Source organism: Phaseolus vulgaris, chromosome 10 (genome assembly GCF_051622355.1).
Source record: "Phaseolus vulgaris cultivar YP4 chromosome 10, ASM5162235v1, whole genome shotgun sequence".
In the NCBI taxonomy this organism is placed as follows: Eukaryota; Viridiplantae; Streptophyta; class Magnoliopsida; order Fabales; family Fabaceae; genus Phaseolus; species Phaseolus vulgaris.
Genome location: NC_143507.1, coordinates 7,185,024 through 7,212,908, shown reverse-complemented (window position 1 = coordinate 7,212,908; position 27,885 = coordinate 7,185,024). Strand labels below are relative to the sequence as shown.

The 27,885-nt window shown below is 28.8% G+C and overlaps 3 protein-coding genes and 1 pseudogene across 4 annotated transcripts; all 4 read left to right on the top strand.

Annotated features, from left to right (window-relative positions):
- The first annotated feature begins 1,720 nt into the window (after nucleotides 1-1,720).
- LOC150024189 (inactive LRR receptor-like serine/threonine-protein kinase BIR2) lies at nucleotides 1,721-9,693 on the top strand (annotated as a pseudogene).
- Nucleotides 9,694-12,692: 2,999 nt separating this feature from the next.
- LOC137818277 (probably inactive leucine-rich repeat receptor-like protein kinase At5g48380) lies at nucleotides 12,693-16,312 on the top strand. 2 transcript variants are annotated; one of them, XM_068621594.1, is made up of 4 exons: nucleotides 12,693-12,938; nucleotides 13,024-13,081; nucleotides 13,711-14,667; nucleotides 15,126-16,312. In XM_068621594.1, the coding sequence occupies exons 3-4, from the start codon at nucleotides 13,837-13,839 to the stop codon at nucleotides 16,122-16,124; spliced, it is 1,830 nt and encodes a 609-aa protein (XP_068477695.1). In that variant the 5' UTR covers nucleotides 12,693-12,938; nucleotides 13,024-13,081; nucleotides 13,711-13,836; the 3' UTR covers nucleotides 16,125-16,312. The 2 variants fall into 2 exon arrangements, with proteins under 2 accessions (XP_068477695.1, XP_068477696.1); XM_068621595.1 differs by having other exon boundaries at nucleotides 12,733-12,938; nucleotides 13,029-13,081.
- Nucleotides 16,313-20,469: 4,157 nt separating this feature from the next.
- On the top strand, nucleotides 20,470-22,036 carry LOC137812998 (uncharacterized). Its single transcript, XM_068615276.2, has 3 exons — nucleotides 20,470-21,327; nucleotides 21,473-21,616; nucleotides 21,797-22,036. The coding sequence occupies exons 1-3, from the start codon at nucleotides 20,470-20,472 to the stop codon at nucleotides 22,034-22,036; spliced, it is 1,242 nt and encodes a 413-aa protein (XP_068471377.2).
- A 3,748-nt stretch (nucleotides 22,037-25,784) lies between these two features.
- LOC137812990 (uncharacterized) lies at nucleotides 25,785-27,351 on the top strand. The gene is made up of 3 exons (XM_068615266.2): nucleotides 25,785-26,642; nucleotides 26,788-26,931; nucleotides 27,112-27,351. The coding sequence occupies exons 1-3, from the start codon at nucleotides 25,785-25,787 to the stop codon at nucleotides 27,349-27,351; spliced, it is 1,242 nt and encodes a 413-aa protein (XP_068471367.2).
- Nucleotides 27,352-27,885: the final 534 nt, after the last annotated feature.

Here is a 27,885-nt window from a genome sequence, read left to right as displayed (position 1 = left end):
GTTAGATAGTAGTAAATCTACTTTTTTCGATAAAATTATCCAATGGGTGTTTTAGTACAACTTTAAATGGATGTTCTTGGTCATATTCATGTGACTCCTTCGTGACAAAGATCCATGAACCTAATTGTGTGTTTGGGTCTCGATGTTGTTCCTTTGAGTATGGTTGTCAACACGATGGTGTTTTGTTTATACTTTGGTTCCCTGCTTCCAAGATCAGACCTCATTTGTTTGTTGCGCTACATCCTTGTTATATCCTTTTTTCATTGGAGAATCCTGACAAGATTGAGACTCAACAACCCGCTCTGTAGGCTAAGTTTTGCTTTCTAAGTCATCATTAGACCTTTGTGTATTTTGGTCCTAGACAAGTAAAGTTCGTTGATTGTGCAAAGTCTGTAACTCAGTTCGATGAGCTTGTAACTCAGTTCAGTATTTATCTCTCACAAGATTGAAGTCTTTATCAAGCTTGACTTGTATTTGCTACTTCAGTTGACTTTGGATTTCATTCATTCTCCTCTCTTTGTCATTGTTGTATGCCAACTATCATATGTTTGGCGGGGGAGTGGATATTATTTTTGAAAAGATTTTATGTGGATTTTGATGGAGTTGATGAATAAGGCCAAGTTAAATAGACATTTCTCTTTTAATTCTCCTATTCATCTTTTGAGGAGAAAATCATGATAGAGTTTCAAACTCCAAAACAAACAATACCACAAATTCAATGATTGACCCTAACAATACTATATCAATGTATTTAAGGTTGGAACACCAATTATTTCATATAGTCAGATGTGACTTATAGAAAGAGTAATTAGGTTAGCTATACAAAATTTTGAACAATCAAGCAAATCCAAAATTTAATATTAATTATATATATAATGGATAAAAAAGGAATTACAAATTATATAAAGATGGATGAGAGAGTTTCATAAGATAAAATATGTTACAATTTCTAAAGATTTGTTTGCAAAAACTCTCATTCATTCTTTCGTTAATGCAATACAATAATATGCAATGAACAAGGATAAGGAAAAGAAGGGATTACTCTTTAGTTTTTATATTGGTTCATTTGATAGTACATAATATATCTAGTTATCAATCAATTGATTAAGTTTTACTCTACAGACTAGTGTTGCAAGTTACAAACTAAATATTATTTAGAATGCAGTCACTCCTGAATAGAAACTCATGTATTGTTTGAACACTCAACTACTTTTGACTAAAAATCTTGAGTATTTTTAGAATGCAACCATTTTTAGATAAAAACTTAATATTGTTTGGACCATAATCACTCATGTCTAACCCACTAAGTGTTATACTAGAATCACTCATGGTTAAAATAGAGTATTCTTTGAAAAAGAGTCGCTCTTAACTAAGACACTGGTTACTTTTTCAGAACACAACCACTCTTGGTTAAATAAACTAGGTTTATATAAGAATGTGATCATAAAAATCACAAGGGCTTGCTTACTAGAAAATGCTAGTGACTTAGACGTACAAATATAAGAAGATTTTTCTAATTTGCTTTATGAACACAATAATGTTCTCTATAAAGCTCTAAAGGTCACAGAAAGATTTCGACAGCGTTTTGGCACTTAGCCATTGATCACTTCTTTATCTTCTTCTTCAAAGAATAACCTTAAATAGAGCTTGGAAGAAATAGTCATTTTAACTGTTGAGAGTTTTTAACTAAGATAGCTTCATCTTCTTCCGTCTAGCAAACATGGATGTAGAGGTGCATTAAATGTCAATCTTCACTTCAAGCAATATCCTGATAGCTAGTAGTACTTATCAACGCTAGATCTAACAACTTTTTATTCAAAACAAAGTAAAAACAAAAAATGTATAGGACATATAGCTAAACCAAAGTTGTCATAAACTTGTGTCAAGATGGTCATTGAAATAAAACAACTTTAGCTTCTATCCCAGATGATCTTTTACTTTGTGTTTGTGACGACATTAGAAATTTTATGGGATTTTTTATAAGATCATCCAAGTGTTAAAAAAATAAGAAAATTTAATACACAATAAGTCATTATATTAAAAATACTTATCTTATTAATAGAAAAAGGGTGATGATTATTTTTATAATAACTTAATGACAAAAATGAGTGATAATTTATTTATGATAACTTAATCTTGAAATTAAGTTATTAAGGCCACTCTTTCAAAATTAACATTTTAAGTTTGAAAAATATCTTTAGTGAGAAATTAATTTAAATAAAATTGAATTTGAATTAAATGTAATATCGTGATTGAGTATTATAATTAAATTAAAAATATAGTTTTAAAAAATTGATTATGAAATAGTAACTATGCACATATAATAAAAGTATTTTTTTATTAGAAATTATTTTACATGTTCAATTTATTATTATACAGAAAGGTAGGTTTAAGCAGACTTCTACGTTATGAGAACTTTAAAAAGAGAAAAAAAAAAGTTAAATTACCATTTTCATTAGTTTATGCATGTAAAAAGTATCGTATATACCTTCTTCACAATTTTATTCTACTCTTTTTGTAAGTTAATTTTAATTTATTTAACTTATAAGAAGTTTATTTTAATTTTTTTATTTTTTTTAAATAGTTATTAATATGTTCTGACATATATATCACCTTCTAACATTGCATGCGTGTCCTACATGATCATTCAGAAAAAGATGGATTCAAAAGCCAACTTTCAAGACTTTGTGTCATACTTTCTTCAACCATATGAAAAAACCTCGTCACTCATATCTCTAATGAAATGGAGAAAATATAAATGTATAAAAACTATTATATGGTGAATGAATTATAGTGAAAAAAAAAACTAACATCTAATCCACTCCAATCGAATCGAATTAAGGTAAGTCCAAACATCCATACCGTGTGACTACAAGCGGTTACGGTATGTATGAACTCCCTCTTCAGCTGTTCACTAACTGATACTTTAGTCTATGTAACTTAGATCATCAGTGAAGTCAAAGTATCTTTGCTTGTAGGTTTTTCATTCTTAATGTACTAAAACACAATATCTATCTCATACATTACCCCAAATGTATAACATCAAGTTCATGCAAGCTTTCATCAATCACATACAATATGTATCATTCACATACAATGTATATCAATCACCAATGCTTACATCATTTAAGATTTTTCAAATCAATACCTGTGCCGATTTCGGGTACAGGTACCCATTTATTGAAGGTCATTCGAGTTTTTCCTAGGAGTATGGTATGGGCCTGGTACCCGAAGTTTGGCTCGAGGCATCTTCTCTACCCCTTCTTGCCCTGAAAAAGTATGGGCACCATGCGTCCTTGAACCGATAACCTTTTTTCGGATAACCTAGCCTCCTCCGTCCCTCCGGACCAACAAAGGGTAGTACATGAATATTCACCTGTTGTCCATCGACTATGCCTTTCGGCTTGATCTTAGGCCCTGACTCACCCTCTGTGGACGAACCTTGCGGAGGAACCCTTGGGTTTTCGAGACATTGGATTCTCACCAACGTTTGCATTACTCAAGCCGACATTCTCGCTTCCGCTTCGTCCAACACTACACATGCGGGTCCTCCCCTCTAAGGCAGAACACTCCCCTACCTATTCAATTTGACATCCCACAGCTTCGGCAGATCGGTTAGCCCCGTTCATCTTCAGCGTAAGAGCGCTCGATCATTGAGCTATTACACACTCTTTTAAGGGTGACTGCTTCTAGGAAAATCTCCTGGTTGTCTTTGCACCCCTACCTCCTTTATCACTGACTTGTCATTTAGGGGCCTTAGCTGGTGATCCGGGTTGTTTCCCTCTCGACGATGAAGCTTATCCCCCATCGTCTCACTTGCCGACTTTGACCCTTGTTATTTTGAGGTCATATCTAGTATTCAAAGTTTGCCTCGATTTAGTATCGCTCTCGCGACCCGCACCTAAACAATGCTTTACCCCTATATGTCTAGTCAACTACTTCGCATCAACGCATTTCGGGAAGAACCAATTAGCTTAATTAAATACTATTTTAGATATTATAAAAATTATTGATATATAAATTAATTTTTATTATAAATATTACTAAAATTTTAACGGTTAGTTAATTAAATACTAATTTAAAATTTATTTATTAATAATAAAAATTAATTTATATATAATATTTTTTAAATTTTAAAGTAATATTTAATTTAATCAATATATTAATTAATTATTTTTTATAGTTAAAATTAATTTTTATTTAATAATTTTTTTAACATATGAATTTATTAATAATCAAAACATTTGTGAGACAGATTCAAATTTACCGTTTATATATAGGATTATAATTGAAGTAAGTTTTAATATAATTCTCTCAATTTACTTGTATTTTTTTTCTTTTGTTAATGCTTTTTTAAAGAAAATATAACGTATATTGACAAAATGTAATTCTATGTTTAACTAAAAAAATTAACTAACATTCTTAATTATAACGATTTATATATGACTTTATGTATACTTGAGTAAAGAGGAAGAGATTTATACTAAATTAATCTCAATTATTATTTTTACATTTTTTTTATAGCATTTTAAGCACTTCATTTATATTTTTAAGAAACAGTTTTTTTTTCATACTTTTTTCACTTAAAAATTACATCAATGTTTATTTATGAGTACACTATAAAAGTTCAAGTTATTACTTTAGTCAGAAATTAACAGACGGAGGTTAATAAAGGGACAAGAATGGGAATATAAACTTCAAAGACTCAAATGTATGATGATAAAACTACATTTAAAGGTTAAAAATAAAAATCTTATTATTCTATAAAATATTATAAATATATTTTTATCAAATAAAAATAAAAATATTTCATAACATATAATATATAAGTGAGTGTAATATAAAGTCAAAATTAGAATTAAAGTTATTTTTTAATATAATATAAAAATAATCTAGAACATACCCTTTTATAAAGTCAAAATTAAAATTAAAGTTATTTTTTAATATAATATAAAAATAATCTAGAACCTATAAATTATGTTAAATAGATAACTATCAATATAAACTTATATTAAATAATGTGTTTTCCAATTTTTCAATTTGCTATGTCCATTAAACTAAATCTTCTTCTAGCATTAATTTGGCATTAATGATCCAACTTCAATATTCAAACATATGACCTACCTTTGGTGGTTCTCATGGCAATAGTTAACTCTCTCCATCATATATCCCAACAAATGGTTTTAGTTATTTGAGTCAAAATTATTATTAGATTCTTCATAAATACTTGTAATAAAAAAATTATGAGATACTTTTTTATAAGTTACTTTATATATCTAGACTAATTTTAGTTTATAGAAAAAATAGTTTTAATTTTTCTTTTGTTTAAAAGTTATTTATGGAACTCCTTGTACTAAACAATTAACTAATGAAGATGGTTTTTTTTGATGATTCTTGTTTTGTTGGATCATGGTTTTGAAGTCTTCCTTCAGGCTTTCTCTGTTTTGATTGCTGATTAGGTTATTATGTGGTCTTGCTTTCAAAAGGGAAAGTGTTAAACTCACAAGAGTCCATTGGTGCATGACTTTTTATATGTGATTATGAGTAGGAAACTTTAGGGAACAAAAACTGTACTTTGTGACTCACCATCATGCTTACTTCTGTCTGCATTTTTCATACTTTCTACCTTTCACTAATCATACTCATTCATACTAGTCTGGTTATATGTGATTTTCTATGTATAGAAAATGATATTTTGATAACTTTGTATAGAAAATGATATTTTGACAATTTTTAGAATCGTATATAATTTTTATGTGATAAATTTAAAAATAAATATATATAATAAAAGATAAGTTTAGAATTAAATGATATAAAAAAATATTAAAATAATAATATTGAAGATTGTAACGTGATTGTATAAAAAAAATAGTTGTTAATATATCATTATTTTTTGTTTTGATGTATAAACAAAGGAAAGATGTGGCTCACAAAAGCATGAGATATGGGTTGTAACATATATAAGCTTTCTAGCTAGTTTTCTGCACACAATAAATTTGAACATGTACTCTATTATTATTGAAATAACGAAAATGTTCTAAATAGGAGTGGAGGTGTACTCCGGATTTAATATTCTAGAATACATATTATTGGAAAAATTTTAAATAGAAAATAATTATTAATTATTATATTACTAAATTAGATATTATTTTAAAAACTACAAAAATTATTATATATAAATTAATTTTTCTTATTGATAATTAATTTTTAAATTAATATCTAATTAACTATTTAATTTTAAGTACTAATTATTTAGATTCAAAAATTGGTATATAAAACCTTGATAACTAATTAAATATCAATTTAAAAAATATTTATCAATATTAGAAACTAATTTAAATACTAATAATTTTTTTAATTAAGATAATATTTAATTTAATGAATATAAAAATTAAATTTTTTTGTCTTAAATAATTTTCTTGTATTCACAATTTCATATTTGAGTTGTTGGAACACCTGGCTTTCCATAACAACTCTTTGGAGTAGTCTTTTTATAATATGTTTCTGAATTTTTGTTTTCTAAAATTCTTTTTTCTAGAATATGTTTTCAAAAAAAAAAAAAGATTTTTTTTTTCATATTGTATTATTTGTATTTTAGATTTGTCTTTTCACAATTAATTTTTTCATATGATTTTAGTTTTTCAATTCAATTTCAAAATTTCATTCAGAATGTAAAAAAATCTATTTTAAATTTTGATTTTTCAGAATATATTTTCAATTCCAGAATAAAAAACAGTTTTGAAATTTAAAAAATGGTAGGATTCATAATATAATTGATTGGGTGTAGGAAGAAAAACCTCTAATAAAGAAAGGTGATATCTAATAAAAATTATGTGCTTTAAAATAATCAATCTTTTGAAAATCTCACATTAATAAAAATAAAAATAAAAATTGATGTATAGGCTACTTATTTTTTTCTACAGCAGGTCAATCACGGCAACTAAAGAAGCACTTTTCACTATATTTTCAATACTCCAAGTCTTCTCTCAACCTTTGAAACTATTGGTTTTTCCTTCTTTCATCCTTTCCGAGACGTTTATCATCAATAATTTGTCTTATTCTTCAACTACATCAAATAAAATTATTAAATAAAAATTAATTATAGAAATCAAAATAATTAATCAATATATTAATTAAATTAAATATTATTTTAAAGATTAAAAAAATTATTAATATCTAATTTTTTTATTATTAATAAAAAGTTATAAAATAATTTATAAATGAATATCTAAATTAATTATAAAGTTTTAGTTATCAGTTACTTATATTTTAAATTAATCTCTGTTATTAATAAAGACTAGTTTAAAATTTAAAAGATTAGTAGCTAAAACCTTGATAATTCATTTAGATATCAATTTATAAGTTATTTTATAACTTTCTATTAATAATAAAAACAATTTTAAATATCAATAGTTTTAATTTTTAAAATAATATTTAATTGAATTAATTTATATATTAATTATTTTTAGTCCATAAATTTTGTTGTTATTTAATAAATGTGAAAGTTTATGGCTCATACACACATCAACTTTCTTTTGTTTCCCATGGTTTGATGTTTTCTTTTCCTAAAGTGAAGGAGTCTTCTTTGCTTTGTAAGTTTTTGGGTTAACTTGTTTCCAGTGTTCATGGATGAGTGTACAAATTGCATAGGTTGATTTATATTTCACATCTTGTTACTTAAAGAGTTATTTTATCTTGCTCTTAATTATAACTTTTGAATTACAAAGTTGTTTATGAAAAAATAATATTTAAATAGTTCTAATATTTCTTATTAGATAAAATGATTTTTTTTTAATTGATGAACATACTTTTATTTTAGTTTTCACATTACCAACAAATATACTGTAAAATTGTATTATTCTATATATAGGTAATATTTGTGCTTGCAATAATATAATTTTGATTTAGTTTATTACCTCTATTAGGGTATTTTTTTTTTGTTAGTTTTATTTTAATATCTTTAATTCTAATTTTTTTAGTACTTAAACATTAGTATCCTATTTAATAAATTCAAATATTTACTTTAATTTAAAATTAAGATAGAGTAAAATAAATTAATTAATAAAATGGATGAAAAGGGGATGATAAATAATCACCAGTAAGAAAATAAAAGTTAGAAAGAAAAAAGAGGTTGAAAACTAAAATAATTGTGAAGAAAAAAGAGTTTTTACTGTCTAAAATAATAATTTAATACAGTTATTATTGTGAAGAATTATGAAAAAAATAATGCAACAACAAGTTGGATAGAAATTTAAGAACTGATAACAATAACTATTGTGTTGAGAAAAAGAAACTTCTAACTTTAAAAGGTGATATAAAATTCGATAAAAATTATTTTAAATTAAATTCAGTACTTAAATTAACAATAAATAAAGAGAAAATTATGTTTTGATTCCTTTAAAAATTTTTAATTTTAATTATAATCTTATACAATTTGTAATTTTTTTTGTACATCCCTTTTAATTCCACCACTTTGAATAATTTAATAATTTAGAATTCCACTACTCTTAGTTTAAAAACATTATCCAATAATGTTTAAACTCCTCTAATAAGAAAAACTATGCATATCAGAATCAGATGATAAAAAAGAGAACTTTTTTAGAGAAATTAAAACCAAACTTAGCAAACCATTACAAAATTCACTAAAGTATATTTTTTTAATTATTAATTTAAAACTAACCTATAAGATGAAATATTATTAAATATTTTTATTATATAATTTCCAATTTTTATTTTATAAAATTTTTTATGTTAAATATTATTATACAACTTGACATAAATTACTTTAAAAAATTCAACGAATAAAAATAAAGTGTTAGAAATTTTTATCTTGTGAATGTTTCTTAGGTGCACATTCTTGGTGAAGATGGTTATAAGGGTATCCAAATTTTCAGTCCTCCCACTTCTGTGACCTTCTTGTTTCTGATTATTTGTGGCATAACCTATGGAACTGACACTGACATATTCTGCTTGAAAAGCATCAAAGATTCCTTAGAAAACCCTCAAAACTATTTGCAATCTTGGAATTTCAACAACAAAACAGAAGCCTTTATCTGCAATTTCAGTGGTGTTGAATGTTGGCACCCTGATGAGAACAGGGTCTTCAATCTCAAACTCTTCTACATGACTCCCACTGCTCTCTTCCCTCTTGCCATTGGAAACTGCATAAGCTTAACCGGTGTTGGAGATCCTTTCATTAGAGCCTTTCATTATATATAAGTGGGTGCAAACCTCAACTTATGAGCCGATTTTATGGAGTTGACTTAGATTTAAAGTCTACTTCCTAATAACAGAATTACACCTTTCAGCTAACATTTAACATAAACACTAAAATAGACACTGACACGAATACTAACCTATTGTGTTAGAATCGTACATATAATTAATCAGTTCATCGATACATATATTTAGACACATTATTTTTTAAAAGGTATGATCAATTTTTTTTATGAGATTATAACTTTTAGTCTTGCAAATTGCACCTGAATCAACACCATTAAACTTGATCAGAATCAACTAAGTGGTCAAATTCCTCAACAATTGTCCCTTCTCCAACAGCTGAGGACTTTTACTGTTTCCAACAATTGCTTGATGGGGACAGTTCCAAACTTTACCAATGCTCATGTCCTGGTAAATTATTCAAACAATAAAGGGTTGTGTAGACCTTCATTGAAGCATTTCCCCAATAATTGAAACTGGTCATTCAAGATAAATCCATATATACATGTTCACAGCAAACTTCTTCAAAGTTAGTATCTTGAATAGAAGAATATACAGAAATAATGATTTGACAACTTTTTCTTTTCACCTACAATCTAAACTCTTTTATAATACACTCTAGTTTTTGTTTCATAGTGTAGTTGTCTGGTTTTGAACTTGCTATTAATCTAAACGTGCATTTGATTTCCAAAATTTGTGACTGTTTCCTTAAATTTGTATTTCTTGATGATGTTGCATAGTGATTCAAGGGAGAGGTTTCTGTTAAGATTACCAAGACCAAATTTAAAGTTTCTCTTTGTAAGTTCATAATGAAAGCATATGATATAACACTAGGGTTTGGAATAAAATAAAACAGTAAAAAGATACAAACTTTGCAATAAAAATTACATGGGTCTTAATTCCTTTTAAATGAATTAGTTTATCTTTAAGAAATGATCACCATTCCAATATTATTTTGAAGATCCAAGTAGTTAAATTACTTAAAACAAAATACAACAAAAGAGTGAGTTCCTTTATTTATGGCAAAAATCAGGTAGTTGCATATTAGGTATTAATGTTATGGGGGTGTTCCAACAACAACAAAATTATTAAAAAAAAGTTAAAAAAAAGAGTGCTATTAGTATATTTATGTCTCTGGTACTCAAGAAATCTTATATGAACATATGGAATTCATGTCTTTAGCATAATTTATATAACACTTAATTAAGTTTTAAAACTAAATTGGGGTATTTTTTAATTGAAATTTTGTTTTTATGTATTAAAAAAATTATATTTTTTCAATTAACATTTAAGTTTTGTTAATACGGTGACCTAAATGTTATTTTACTCATCATCTTACTTATTTGTTTTTACGTGTTAAGATGTCAGGTTTGATGATGAATATAAAGAGATATTGTCGTAAACAAATGACTTTTATTATTTTCATTTAAAACGTATTGGATAAAGAGGTCGGTCGTCGTGCTTTCCGATGACTTTCACGTCATCACCTACAACGATCAAGAGATTGTCGTCGTCACCACCAATGATATAGGTGACAATAGTTCTAGTTATTTGACACACTTCCAATGAAAATCAATAGTTCTTAATACGTGGAAAAACTAAAAAAATGAGACATAGTAAGATAAAAAAGCACATCTCTTAGTTAAGAGAAGAAATAAGTAATCAACAGGAACTCAATTGAAAAAATTAATTTTTTGAGAAGCATTTAAAACTTAATTAAGCCTTTTAAATAAACTTCAAACTTTTTTTATACTTATTATTTCTTGGTGTCTTAATTCTATTTCTTTAGAAAATAGGTCAATATATTTTTTTCAAACTGATGAGAACATGTTCAAATAAGGGGAATGTAACATTATTATTGATGATATTGACAACTCATAATAGTAGTATTTTATTTATATTTATTTTTTTAACATAAAATTCTAAAATATATTATTATATCTAAGGGTTTTGGTGAGTTCCTCCTCTTCTTAAAGTCTTCTTTTTCATTTGACAACAACACATAGTTGCCACTTTGGTCCCTCTCGCTCTAAGGAAGCTGCTCATTTTGCCAACCCCACTTCTCCATGAACTTTGCAAGCTCCAAACAGAATCCTCCAAGCAAATTACATTAGGTTCAATCTTCATGGAGGCTATGAAATCAAACACTTCCTTCGCATCTCTTAAAAAAAACTCCCAACATAGTTCAAGCCACCAAGCATATAACCACAGATCGATGCATTTCAACTCACATCCCTCATATAAAAAAGTGTCTCCTAGCACACTGCATCATGCTTTTGTGTATCTTGTGATAATTACATTCTGTGGTACCAACTCTTTATTCAGCATTTCATCAAACAGTTTCTGTGCAATGCTCAAGTCCCTTCTTTCAGCATAGTCAGCAATGAGTGCGGACCAAGCAACCACACCCATTTATCTGAATCATAAAAAAGTTCAGTTGCATCCTTCAAGTCTCCACATTTAGCATGAAAAACCAAAAGGGTGTTCCTCACAACCACATTTTAACCAAGCCCAAACCTCAAAAGCCACAGAACCACTGTTGACCCCAGAATTTCTCAGTTCAAGTCTTATCGGAATGACGTGGTTTTTATCCTCAATTCCAACTTTTAAATATTTAAATAAATTACAAATTAATCTGTTTTTTTTTTTTTTTTTATAAATTTCATTTGATATTTTCTTAAATAATAATAAAAAAAATTATTTTGAAATTTGCCATATCATACTTGTCATTAAACTAAAAACATACTTACAGATTTAATTATATCAAATTTCACTAAAATCATATCTACATATATGATTTGTTTAATTTTAAAATATTATTTTTTCTATTTTAAGAAATACCAAATCTAATTACAAAATCTGTTAGCATACTCTATTAGTAGTATATTAGATTCCTCTATAGATTGAGTCATATGATTTTTTAATTTTGATTTTTTAAACAAATTACTTTTAAGTCACTAATTGGCATTTTCTTAAATTTTTGTAATAATTATTTTTTTTAACAAATTCTTTATATATTGAATATTTTTAAGAGCTTAATTTAGATGTTATCATATAAATGATTTCTGTATATACATTTAATACATTTATTCCTTATCACATCATATTAACAAGTAAACACGATCAAATAATTAATAATCTCGTAGGATATTTTATATATATATATAGTCCATTAATAAAAATTAATTGAAATTTTATGCATAGCAGTTGTCACAATATTGTGTAAAATTTTTGCCGTCTTGATTGCTGCTTAAAGACCTTAAAATATCAAGTAAAATGTTTGAAAGAGACTTTTTTTTTGACATCTAGACACCTAAAAAGCATAAAAGAGAAAAAATAATAAATATAATTTTACAATTTTTTTTATAAAAAAACAAACATTCTTTTCCTGAATCTTAGTAATGAAAATAATTTTCAGTTAGAAATTTACCTTTTTAGTACTGAAATATTAAAGAATGAAAAAAAAAAAATCTGGTCTTTTCTTTCTTTAGGTGTCTGAATTTTCTTTCTTTTGTCCAATGATAGTAATACCCTTAATTTTCCACAACGGGGAGTTACAGCAACTGAGGGAAGCACTTTTCACAAGTCTTCGCGTTTGTATGGTCCAAGTCTTCATCTCTTTAGCTTGGAAATTGTTGGTTTTCCCTTCTTTGACCCGTTCCACTCTGTTTTTCTCTCTCACATTTACTTCCACACTATCATCTGAAAACCTCTCAAAGGTAACTTCTTTGTTCACTTTTATGTGCAAATTTTGCTGCTTTTCATTTTCTGCTGTTTACTTAGTGTGTGTGGTTTCTTGGGCAGAGTAGAGTTTCCCGAAAGCTTTATGGGGTCTCCTGAATTGGGTTGTCAGAAAATCCAGGTGGGTATTTGAGCACTTCTGCAAAATTTGTTTTTTCCAATTTCATATATTGAATACACTCTTCTGGGTTTCTTCCTCTGTCAATTATTCTTGCTTTGCTGGAGTGTGAGTTTGGTCTAAGACATATATATGGTTTTCCTCTTTTTCTTCTTGCTATTGGTTTTGTTTACTTGGATGGTTGACTTGGTTTGTGTGCAGTGCTGAACTGTGTTCTTTTGTTTACTTTTCAATTGGTTGTAGTGCTATGGAGTTTATTTGTGGTGCTGTGGTTTGGATTGGATAACAATTTGTAGTCAGTTGTGGTGTGAAGTAGGGATATGTTTTGTTTTTGCCCTTTTCTTATTTTAGGACAAAACTTAGATACGGTGTTTTTGGTAATGCTTTTGAATCAGAATTGCTGGTTTTCCCAGAAAATTCATGTTGACCTTTAATGCAGACCTTCTATCATATGAATTACTATGCTAAAATTCTAATTCTGATTGAAGAACAACACCAAAAGCACATAAAGAACTGTATCTAGGTTTTGTCCTTATTTTGATTTTGTTTACTTTTTGATACTTGACTTGGTTTGTGTGAGATGCTGAACTGTGTTTTCCGCTCATTGGTTTTCTTTTCAATGTTTTTTTCAGGGTGTGTTCGTTGAAGGGTTGTAGTGCTATGGGGTTTCTGTGTTGTGCTGTTGCTTGGATAGGATAGCCATCTTGGTGAGGTGTCTGGATTTCTATCTCTTGGCTTGTGTTAGGATCTTGGTAAAGATGGTTCTGCATAGCTGGATTTTGAGTTACAATGTTGTTAGTTTCTTGTTGCTGATTAGTTGTGGCATGACCTATGGGACTGAGACTGATATCTTCTGCTTGAGAAGTATCAAAGAAGCCCTTGAAGACCCCAGTAACTATTTGAAGTTTTCTTGGGATTTCAACAACAGAACTGAAGGGTTCATCTGTAAGTTTATTGGGGTTGAGTGTTGGCACCCTGATGAGAACAGGGTCTTGAATCTCAAACTGTCCAATATGGGACTCAAAGGCCAGTTTCCTCGTGCCATTCAAAATTGCTCTAGCTTAACTGGGTTAGACCTTTCAATTAACAAACTCTCTGGAACCATTCCGGAAGATATATCTACTCTTGTACCATTTGTCACGTCTCTTGATCTTTCTTCAAATGATTTTTCTGGGGCGATTCCTGTGACTCTTTCAAATTGTACCTTTCTCAATAGCCTGAAACTTGATCAGAACGGACTCACTGGTCAGATTCCTCTACAACTTGGTATTCTCCCACGGATCAAGACGTTTTCTGTATCCTACAATCTTTTGATGGGGCAAGTTCCAAGCTTTGGCCATTCAGTTTCGGTAAATTATGCAAATAATCAAGGCCTATGTGGAGGTAATGGATTGGGGACTTGCCAAACCAAGAATTCTAAGAGTAACATGGCTGTTATTGCTGGAGCTGCCGCCGGTGGGGTGACTCTTGCGGCTTTAGGATTGGCTATTGGAATGTTCTTTTTTGTTCGACGTGTTTCTTTCAAGAAGGAAGAGGACCCCGAAGGAAACAAATGGGCAAGAAGTCTAAAAGGAACTAAACAAATTAAGGCAAGCTAAATGGTTTTGCATTGCACAGGGCATATATCATTACACAGCTATTCATTTTTCTTGTGGATACAGTTATGTTTTGTAGCTCTAGATATTTGTTTTCAATGTTTTCTGTAGGAATCATATTGTTAGAAAAGATCCCTTTTTTGTTAAATTCTTTCAAGTTTCAAGTGAAATATTTTCTTAATGAATATTATTTTTCCTTAACTACTTTGTGTATATTAATTGGCAAAACATATTTTGCATACTGCAGTACCAAACAGAGAAATATATACATATATAATTTTTTTTAAAATCAGAATGATAAATGATACATTTGCTCCATAAAATTAGAAAGAAAATGTGAAATATACTTTCTGAAAATTTAATTGTGTAAGATTTACGTAGCTCAGTTCATATCATTTACTTACTTCTTGTGAGATTATGCCTAAGTCTAACTGTACTGAATTGGATATCAGGTTTCTATGTTTGAGAAATCAATCTCAAAAATGAAGTTGGTTGATCTCATGAAGGCTACTAACAACTTCAGTAATACCAATATCATTGGGTCAGGAAGAACAGGAACTGTTTACAAAGCTGTCATTGGAGATGGCACAACACTTATGGTTAAGAGATTACAGGAATCTCAGTATCCTGAAAAGGAATTCATGTCTGAGATGGGTACACTAGGGACTGTCAAGCATCGCAACCTTGTTCCTCTTTTAGGCTTTTGCATGGCCAAAAAGGAGAGGCTTTTGGTCTATAAAAACATGCCAAATGGCAATCTCCATGACCAACTCCATCCCGCCGATGGTGTGAGCACCCTTGACTGGACTACAAGACTCAAAATTGCAGTTGGAGCAGCCAAAGGGTTCGCATGGCTTCATCATAGCTGCAATCCCCGTATTATCCACCGAAACATAAGCTCAAAGTGCATCTTGTTGGACGCAGATTTTGAGCCAAAAATTTCTGATTTCGGCCTTGCCAGACTCATGAACCCAATTGATACCCATTTGAGTACTTTTGTAAATGGGGAGTTTGGTGATTTGGGTTATGTTGCTCCTGAGTACGCAAGAACTTTGATTGCCACACCCAAGGGGGATGTTTATAGCTTTGGGACTGTTCTCCTTGAGTTGGTGACTGGTGAAAGACCTACCAATGTGGCTAAAGCTCAAGAAACTTTTAAAGGAAATCTGGTAGAATGGATTACGGAGCTAACAAACAATGCAAAACTCCATGATGCCATTGATGAATCATTAGTCAACAAGGATGTTGACAGTGAGCTTTTCCAATTTCTGAAGGTTGCATGCAACTGTGTTCTGCCAACTCCAAAGGAGAGGCCAACCATGTTTGAAGTGTATCAGTTTTTAAGAGCTATTGGGGCTAGATACAATTTCACAGCTGATGATGAGATCTTGGTACCTACTGATAATGGCGATGCTGATAACTTGGAGGAACTTATTGTAGCTCGAGAATGAGGTTATTGAAAGGTATGTGAGATATATAGGGTATAGTATAGTATTTGTAATTGGTATTATATTTTATCATGTAATTATATATCTCTTACTTTGTTGTCCTAAAATAAATGTTAGTGGTGTATGTAGTTCTGAGGATCTAGATTCAGTTGTGTGCTATTGATATTGAAAAATCAATTTAAGATCATCAATCATGGTGTAGATATAGTTGAGTTACATCTTTCTAATCTAATCTGATTTCTTTGTTTTCCCTATGATAGAAACTGTGTCCTCCATTGAAGCATGTTCCATGGATGCTAAGGAACAAAATATTCACATGTTCTATAATCTCTAGTTGAAAACCAACATGACATAGAGCCAATTTGGATAAACTTATCAAAGATAAAGAAAAGTAAAATGAATTATTTTCTTGTTAAATCAACTCATTCAATTATACTATTTGGGAACTTATATAGGAAGTTTCTGAAAAATTGAGAAGTTTTTTTTTCTAGTTTATGGGATTTTATTTCCTTATTTTCTTAAAAAGATGTATTTTGAGAAATTAATTCAAATTGTGCTATAAGCAAGGTGTTGCAGTTGTTACAAGATACATAATGTTCCATGAGTCACATTTTATATCCTGATATATTAATACCTCAATACCTCAACAGTAAAAACACACATTTCATACCATAATAAATTAATATTTTATTTATTTTATTTTTTAATTTAAAAATATTATTATATTATTATATTATTATAAACCGTGTTAAATGTATATTTTTTATACAAACAAAACTTTTCTCTTTTTTTGATGTTTTTCTTTCCATTTTTCTCTTTTTTTATGTTTTTCTTTCCATATTGAAAATATTATATAAAAATAATGGAAAATTTATACGTTTGATTTAGTTCATTAAATATGTAAGTCGCAACATTAATTGTCATCAAATTTAATTAATTAAATTTGGTTTTGAGATGGATTGATTCAAACCAATTTTTTTTTTAAAAATAGAAACAAATTAAGAAAAATATAACATTTTTAATAAAATAAAGATAAACACGTAAGTGGAACTCCTGCACACGTGCAGCAAAAATCTGACATTTCCAAACACTGAGGTTCAGTGCAGGTCACACGGATTCTCATAATGGCAAAAACAATTTTTTTTTGAAATCTTTATATTTTCTAAAAGGTCTTCTAAATTATACATTTCAGAAAAAAAAAATTTCAAATAAAGATTCAGCAATGTTTTTATTTAATTATTTTAAATTATTCATCTCAAAATACTCTAGTAAAATTTATCAATAAGAGATAGTTTTTTCGGAACAATTTAAATTTATTTTGAAATATTTCATAATAAAATTATAACATTTTTTTTTAATATTTTTGGAAAGAACATTCTAAAAAAATTCGTTTCATGATAATAAATCCTTTTATGAGAAGTTCTTGAGTGAACAAATTGAATAGTTAAAAATCAATTTTAAATTATATATTTTGAAATGATTTTGGAATCTCCATTTGTAAAATATTTTCTTTTCCCGATGTTTAACCAGAATTTTTTTTTATATATTTATTGAAAGTAATATTTTTTTTTTAAAAAACATTGTTGTGTAAAAATTATGGAGTGTGCAGAAAATAAAACTCTTTCAATAGTTTCTTATGTTTTATAGGTCAGAAAAGTTCAAATTTTCATTACTTAAAAGAAATTAATAAACATATTTTAGATTCTATAATCTGAATATACATTGTAAATTTTCTGATTTAGAATATTTAGATACTAGAATTCAAAATTAAAATTGAAAAATATATATTGAATTATATTTTAGTTCATATAATTTCTAAATATGTTTTGGATTTTACAATAAAAAACATATTTAAGATTATATAATTTTCATAATATATTTTTAAATCCAAAAATATAATCTAGATTATACAATTTAAAAACATATTTTAGATTGTGAAATTAAAAAATACGTGTAATTTAATCTAGAAATACAATATGAATTTCACAATTTATAATGCATTTATAAATTATACACTTTTGAAATTTAATTTTATATTGTAGAATTCAAAATATATTTAGTATAAAAATGTATTTTAAATTATACAATTTAAAATATATTTTTAAATTGTATAATATAAAAATTTAACTTACAAACAATTTAGATTTTTAAATAATGAAAGTGCAAAAACTTTCTATGTGTAAACTTTTGCCCTTTTTTTTCTGCAAAAATTGTCGAACAGAAATTTGAATAGAAAGGAAAGAAAACGTTATTTAAAAAACTAAAAAACATTCTTTAAGAAATGGTTTAAATTTATTCTAAGTATATTCAGATATAAATTTTTGACATCTATACAGTCATTTTATCTACTTGTGGCTGGTATAAGAAATGTTACTTATCATTTTAAATATTTTAAAAATAGTTAATTTTGTATGTAAACTCTAAATAATTTTATATTATTAGTTACTGTAAATGTTGATTAGTTTATCATGTCATTTTATATTAGATACAAGTATATTTTTTCATTAGATGAAATTTATTACAAATTATAGTATTTATTTATATTTAATATTTTTTTTCTCTTATTTAATTTAGTTTTCAATAAATTACATCCTAGCCAATTAAAAAAAAGTATACGAAAAGAAAATATGTTCTTTGACATTCCCCATGCACGTTTAAATTTCTATATTCGAATTTATTTTAATCCTTATCTGAAAAAAATAATATTTCTCTTGGGTATTTGCTTTCATGTTATCCGACCTGTAAAAGTTAAGGATAGAAATTGAATTTCAATTATTTGTAAAAATATATTAATTATCAGAACTAAACGAAAAAAAATATTTTAAATGAATCACTTGCATATTGTGAAAAATAGAAACATGCAAACACATGAGTTTTTTTAAAAGTATTATTCTAATAATTTTTATAACTATTAGTAATGATAATTCTAAAGGTAAAGCCTTAATAAATATATCTACTATTTTGAATAATGCATGCATAATTAACTTTGCATGTTTTAATAATGTGACTTTTGATGCTAGACAAATTAAAAATCTTAAACCTTTCTCATAAAAAGTATTTCCACATCCAATAGAAGTAAATCCATTACCATTGAAGAAGGAACTATCTCTATTTCAAACAATTTGAACCTTCATACTATGCTCTTGGTCATATTTGTCAAGTTAATTATACTATATTGCTGGCAATATTTTTATTATTACATTTATTTAATTGAACCTGATTGAAAGCCCATTGTTCCCACCAATTCATAAAATATAGCCAAATGTGTATATGGATCCTCATGATCCATTGCTGTGAATTGATGGGTAATGATGAGATTCAGGAAAGAAGGTTTCACCTCCAAGGCCCTGGTGGTAGCAGGTATTGCAATACTAGAAAAATTCCTTTGCCCTTGGTGCATGACATAATCTCCAAGTGTTCTTCTAGGGGTGGAGCTTGCTCTTCTTCCATGTTGCTTTCCTTCTGAAAAATATTAGCGGAAAAAGAAGAAGTAGTTGAGGATTCCTCTCTAGTGTTTTTTTGCCTCTCCTTTGTCTTTGTCATCATATTCGACTTGCTCTCCTAGGTTATTAGTTTCTTCTTCTTTAAAGCTTTCCCCTCTTCAATTTTCACAGTTATGGAGCTTGTGGCTAGATTATTTGTCATCATATTTTTATTAGAAAAATATTCTTTTTTATTTTTTAAATTCAACTTTTTTTATTATTATTTTAGTACTTCAAACTTTCAGTTTTTTTTGTGTGAAGTTAATTCTACTATATTGTTGGCAATATTTTTATTATTACGTTTATTTAACTGAAACTTTTCATTTTTATCTATTAAACATTATTTATGTTAAAACTTAAAATCTTACTACTTAAGAAAAAAAAAAGCTTACAAAGATTAAAACATATTAGGCTTGTTCAAAAAATTTGTTAATCAAGTTGCTTTTACACCTACAAATAGCTATAAAAGTTTTTAAATAGTTTTGTAAAACTAGGTCACCTTTTACATCCAGCAAAAAAAGACAACCAATGACGATTTAAAAACTTAGCGCCACGCTAGATACACTATTATTGAGTCATCTACCATATATAAAACTAGCAACTAATTTCATATACACACATATTTACCTGCTTTAAATTTCATACATCTTTAGCTAAGATCGAATGATCACCATCATGAGTCATTTATCTTTTTCTTATATGGTATGTTATTTTTATCGTCAATTTTCTATTACTTTACCCTTTGATTTCAATCTTATTTGATTCACATGTTTTCGCAATATTTGTTTAAATCATCTACAAGTTTATCAAATGATTGACTATCTTTATTTTCATGGCTAATGTTATTGGTTTATGTGCAGGTTAATATGAGGACTATCTTTAAAGTAAAAATGATTTTATTATCAATAATGATATTGTTGTTTGGCACAACACAATCAGTTGTTTTAGAGTCTGATGAAAATCATATAAAATCAGCTACTTTTTTGTCTGAATCATTTGAAGTGGGGCCAGGAAAAGTTGCGGTGAAAACATTATTTGATATTGACTTTCCAAAGGGTCATATTGGGGTCAAGAGTTTTGATGTTGAAGTAGTCGATGAAGATGGTAATTCTGTACCTTTATATGAAACTTACCTTCATCATTGGTTTGCTGTAAAATATATTGAAAATATTACCATGTCACACTACATTAAACAATCTCACGACGTTAGCAATGGTATTGAATATGAGAGAAATGATGGTGCATGCCAAGGTTTTTTGCTTCCACATCATTGGGGCTTGGGAGGAGAATCACGAGGAACATCCTCAAATCTTCCAAATCCTTTTGCAGTTGAATTAGGTAATCCTACAAAAATAAAGCACGGGTTTAAAGAAAAATGGTTATTTAACATCATGGTTATTGATACACGTGGCGCACATGATAGAAAAGGTTGTTCAGAGTGTAGGTGTAAGCTTTTAAATCTCCCAAAGGACTTTTACAATGTCACAACCAACATTAATGGTCAATTATTGTCTAGAAATTATAAAGGAGGACTCTTTTGTTGTCAAGACAACTTACAATGCAAATTAAGAAATGGTTTTCATGGTCCAATGAGAAAGCTTTCCCTAAGATACAAAATAAGGTGGGTTGATTGGGATGAACACCAAGTCCCTCTTAAGTTCTATATACTTGATTCAGCTGATCGTGTAAGATCAAATGGTTCTACACCAGTTCATGATTGTCAGGTAGATGATTTATTTAATATATACTATACTTTACAAATGATAAGCAAAATTTTGAAACTCACTTATATTCCAAACACAAATATTAGGCTATCAATTACTTTTGTCGTTGTAAGTGAATAAGACAAATTTCTCAATTTGGTTATAGGTAGAGTATACTATTCCAAGAATTCATGACAGTGACTCCCTTCACGTTAAGAAAGCAAACATCCCAATGACAAAAGGTGGTTATCTTATATATGGCACTGCTCATATGCACACCGGTGTTGTCAATGCTACTCTATATGGACAGGTAATATTTGATATTTGTTGGTGTTCCTGTATAATCTATATCATGTAGATCAACTTATGCTAAAATTTGTGTGACTCATATATTCAATAGTAATAAATTTTGTTGATAAATTCTATATCTTTGTAAGAAATTAACTATTTTAATGCATCTTCTCGATATTTATGGTTTTTCTTAACTTAGGATGGAAGAGTTTTATGCACTTCAAATCCAAAATACGGAACAGGAAAAGAAGCAGGAAATGAAAAGGGTTACCTAGTTGGAATGTCGGTTTGTTATCCAAAACCTGGTTCTATCAAGATTAAAGATGGTGAAATTCTAACAGTAGAATCGAGATATGAAAACAAGTTTCGTACTGGGGCTATGGGGCATTTCTACATTTACTTGGCGGAACAAATACCAAACAAAGATTTGAACATTTGATGTGAAACTATTTATTGATCTTTTTGTAATAGCTTACTTAATTTTTTATAAGTGTAATCCATAAATACCGATTCTAGATTATCACTATGTATATTAATGTTAATGTTGTTCTACTTTTAATCTACTACTCGATTTACAATGGTATTATTCTTGTTATAATGTGTCTTTGATGATTTTTTTACGACAAGTGTACCATGTTGTCAGAAGTAATAGTTTGTCCCTGAGGACGGATATCGAACCCACAAGGAACAATTGAATAATCAAATAAAAGATTCACTAAATGTAAAACATAATAATAAAAGTTTTGTTGGGATTAGTTATGCTGACAAGGATTAACAAGAGAACAAGTCAAAAAGTTGTTGCTTCAATTGGAAAAATAGTGATTGGGTTTCATCTTTCTCACTCTTTGTATTTTGATTAGCATGACAGTATTGTGTCCTTTGATTGATATTGATACATGTATAAAAATCATTTATATCGATTCCTCGCATATAGAATTATTAAGATGCTTCCTAAATATCGATTCCTCGCATATTTATAAAACAAATTATCCTTAAGATCAGACGTTGATAGCAATTAACATTTCAAATATATTTCTAGCATTCAAATATGTTAAGTATTAGAAGTACTTTCCAGTCAAATTTAAGATTCTAGACGATGGTAAACCAAGCCTTACAAACAAAACAACAATACCAATCATGAATCAAGAAAAGAATATTATGTTTAGATAGCACCTCAGTACATAAGAGTTTGAAGAGATTACTCTCAATCCCAAAGGGTAGAATTAGCCACACACGGTGACTGTTACAAGCAGGGAGAGCATGAAAAGAAGATTCAAGATGTTCCTCCTTGACAACTGCCTCTTCTAGGGCTTAACACCTTTTGTCCTCCCAATTGTGTTACAATTCACTCAATGGTGTTTTCCTCTCAATCTTGCATGTATGGGATTGTGCCTCTAATCCTCTCTTTAACCTAATTGGTTTGGGTTAAGTGATTCTCGCTTGGGCGTTATTAGGCCCGCCTGGGCGAATAAAATGTCGAACAACCCGACGTTCCTGGCACTACTATCTTGGTTGAGCGAGATCCATTGGTGGCATCTTGGCTTTTTGCGAGTTAGGGCAGCTTTGGTGAGTGTTGATGTTTTCCAACTTTCTCTTTTTAGCTTTGTATATTTTCTTGTTGCCCAATTATCTGAGTTCTTCTCTAGAAACCTGAGATTAACACAAATTTAGGAATAAATCGTTCTTATTTAAATTAAAATCACAAAATATGTAAAAAAGTATAATTTCATAAATTAAAAGTTTTTTTATACTTATTTTATCAATTAATACCCATAAGTGCCTATATTTTAATATGAAATATTACTTAAATTTGACACTTATCACACCCCCCCTCCCCCCAACTTAGAATTTTGTTTGACCTCAAGTAAAGTAAATGAATATATTTGAATTTAAATATCAAATCACCTTAATTCACTAAACAAGAGATTAAATTAGAAACTTATGGTGCTTCCGAATTCATATATAGAAAAATATAGATACAATCAACTTCCAGGATCAAATCAAAACAAATAAATGACAATTCATCCAGGAATTTCTTCTCATATGCTCACAGGTAATGTTTCTCTCTATTTTCACTTAATCATAACAAAACACAGTTGATTTTCATTTCATCTTGCTATCACAAAAAAATTAGAAACATCAATCTTGAAGTTTTTTTCAGGGTTATAATGAGGCTAGACTTCCAAAAAAACTATTGGTTTTTCAGATAACAAAGTGCACATTTTAAAGAAGAAGAACATACCTACAATCCAATTATAGCACATATGTGTTATGTAATCACCATTTTTCTTTTGACTTAACACTCTTCTTCATTTTTTTTTTAAATTTGTTTACTTGTTCATGATTTTCAACATGGATATTTCTTTTTTTTTCTCTCTTTTTTTAATCAATAGGAATAAACTCTTTCTATTTTCAACGTTTTGAGCTTCCAACAAGTAGAACCAACCATTCCCTTTTCTATGTATATTGCATCTATGTTCTGCTTCATTAAACATGTCAAAGGGTAGGAAAATAAATCATTAAAGGTTTAGGGTGCAACAATAACAAAAACTATTGGCTCAAAGGGGATATATAAAAAAATTGAATTCTAATAAGATAAAGGTTGACTATTTGGCCATGGGTTCCTAATTAACACAAAGACCTCAATCATCTTCATGTTCTTATATGATATAAGAAAAAAAATAAAAATTAAGCAACAACAACTGTCAATTCATCAGGAAAACTCTTAAAACTATTTAAGGATCACACACTCACTTGGTTTAATTGGTCTCATTCCTTATCATTTTGTTATTCTCTGTCCTAATCAATCATACTATTAATTTTTCATGTTTCACAATTTCAACTACATTTGATGCTAGACAAATTAAAAATCTTAAACCTTTCTCATAAAAAGTATTTCCACAGCCAATAGAAGTAAATCCATTACCATTGAAGAAGGAACTATCTCTATTTCAAACAATTTGAACCTTGATACTATGCTCTTGGTCATATTTGTCAAGTTAATTATACTATATTGCTGGCAATATTTTTATTATTACATTTATTTAATTGAACCTGATTGAAAGCCCATTGTTCCCACCAATTCATAAAATATAGCCAAATGTGTATATGGATCCTCATGATCCATTGCTGTGAATTGATGGGTAATGATGAGATTCAGGAAAGAAGGTTTCATCTCCAAGGCCCTGGTGGTAGCAGGTATTGCAATACTAGAAAAATTCCTTTGCCCTTGGTGCATGGCATAATCTCCAAGTGTTCTTCTAGGGGTGGAGCTTGCTCTTCTTCCATGTTGCTTTCCTTCTGAAAAATATTAGCGGAAAAAGAAGAAGTAGTTGAGGATTCCTCTCTAGTGTTTTTTTGCCTCTCCTTTGTCTTTGTCATCATATTCGACTTGCTCTCCTAGGTTATTAGTTTCTTCTTCTTTAAAGCTTTCTCCTCTTCAATTTTCACAGTTATGGAGCTTGTGGCTAGATTATTTGTCATCATATTTTTATTAGAAAAATATTCTTTTTTATTTTTTAAATTCAACTTTTTTTATTATTATTTTAGTACTTCAAACTTTCAGTTTTTTTTGTGTGAAGTTAATTCTACTATATTGTTGGCAATATTTTAATTATTATGTTTATTTAACTGAAACTTTTCATTTTTATCTATTAAACATTATTTATGTTAAAACTTAAAATCTTACTACTTAAGAAAAAAAAAAAGCTTACAAAGATTAAAACATATTAGGCTTGTTCAAAAAATTTGTTAATCAAGTAGCTTTTACACCTACAAATAGCTATAAAAGTTTTTAAATAGTTTTGTAAAACTAGGTCACCTTTTACATCCAGCAAAAAAAGACAGCCAATGACGATTTAAAAACTTAACGCCACGCTAGATACACTATTATTGAGTCATCTACCATATATAAAACTAGCAACTAATTTCATATACACACATATTTACCTGCTTTAAATTTCATACATCTTTAGCTAAGATCGAATGATCACCATCATGAGTCATTTATCTTTTTCTTATATGGTATGTTATTTTTATCGTCAATTTTCTATTACTTTACCCTTTGATTTCAATCTTATTTGATTCACATGTTTTCGCAATATTTGTTTAAATCATCTACAAGTTTATCAAATGATTGACTATCTTTATTTTCATGGCTAATGTTATTGGTTTATGTGCAGGTTAATATGAGGACTATCTTTAAAGTAAAAATGATTTTATTATCAATAATGATATTGTTGTTTGGCACAACACAATCAGTTGTTTTAGAGTCTGATGAAAATCATATCAAATCAGCTACTTTTTTGTCTGAATCATTTGAAGTGGGACCAGGAAAAGTTGCGGTGAAAACATTATTTGATATTGACTTTCCAAAGGGTCATATTGGGGTCAAGAGTTTTGATGTTGAAGTAGTCGATGAAGATGGTAATTCTGTACCTTTATATGAAACTTACCTTCATCATTGGTTTGCTGTAAAATATATTGAAAATATTACCATGTCACACTACATTAAACAATCTCACGACGTTAGCAATGGTATTGAATATGAGAGAAATGATGGTGCGTGCCAAGGTTTTTTGCTTCCACATCATTGGGGCTTGGGAGGAGAATCACGAGGAACATCCTCAAATCTTCCAAATCCTTTTGCAGTTGAATTAGGTAATCCTACAAAAATAAAGCACGGGTTTAAAGAAAAATGGTTATTTAACATCATGGTTATTGATACACGTGGCGCACATGATAGAAAAGGTTGTTCAGAGTGTAGGTGTAAGCTTTTAAATCTCCCAAAGGACTTTTACAATGTCACAACCAACATTAATGGTCAATTATTGTCTAGAAATTATAAAGGAGGACTCTTTTGTTGTCAAGACAACTTACAATGCAAATTAAGAAATGGTTTTCATGGTCCAATGAGAAAGCTTTCCCTAAGATACAAAATAAGGTGGGTTGATTGGGATGAACACCAAGTCCCTCTTAAGTTCTATATACTTGATTCAGCTGATCGTGTAAGATCAAATGGTTCTACACCAGTTCATGATTGTCAGGTAGATGATTTATTTAATATATACTATACTTTACAAATGATAAGCAAAATTTTGAAACTCACTTATATTCCAAACACAAATATTAGGCTATCAATTACTTTTGTCGTTGTAAGTGAATAAGACAAATTTCTCAATTTGGTTATAGGTAGAGTATACTATTCCAAGAATTCATGACAGTGACTCCCTTCACGTTAAGAAAGCAAACATCCCAATGACAAAAGGTGGTTATCTTATATATGGCACTGCTCATATGCACACCGGTGTTGTCAATGCTACTCTATATGGACAGGTAATATTTGATATTTGTTGGTGTTCCTGTATAATCTATATCATGTAGATCAACTTATGCTAAAATTTGTGTGACTCATATATTCAATAGTAATAAATTTTGTTGATAAATTCTATATCTTTGTAAGAAATTAACTATTTTAATGCATCTTCTCGATATTTATGGTTTTTCTTAACTTAGGATGGAAGAGTTTTATGCACTTCAAATCCAAAATACGGAACAGGAAAAGAAGCAGGAAATGAAAAGGGTTACCTAGTTGGAATGTCGGTTTGTTATCCAAAACCTGGTTCTATCAAGATTAAAGAAGGTGAAATTCTAACAGTAGAATCGAGATATGAAAACAAGTTTCGTACTGGGGCTATGGGGCATTTCTACATTTACTTGGCGGAACAAATACCAAACAAAGATTTGAACATTTGATGTGAAACTATTTATTGATCTTTTTGTAATAGCTTACTTAATCTTTTATAAGTGTAATCCATAAATACCGATTCTAGATTATCACTATGTATATTAATGTTAATGTTGTTCTACTTTTAATCTACTACTCGGTTTACAATGGTATTATTCTTGTTATAATGTGTCTTTGATGATTTTTTTACGACAAGTGTACCATGTTGTCAGAAGTAATAGTTTGTCCCTATGGACGAATATTTACAAAGAAAAAGACCATCATGAGTCCCACTGAACTAGCATACCATATACATTGTGTCCCACCTTAAACAATTTGTCTCTAAGATCGAATGATCACCATCATGAGTCCCACTGAACTAGCATACAAAGTCATAGAAGTGTTGGGCAGCGAAATATATTGACTGAAAATTCTCGACGGAGGAGCTATCCTAAGGACATGAAACGTGTCCAATATTAAATTTTATTTTAGTTAAAGTTCCTGTTGACTTATTTTATTGCTATATTACTTTGACGAACAAGTTATGTTTTGATTAAATATTT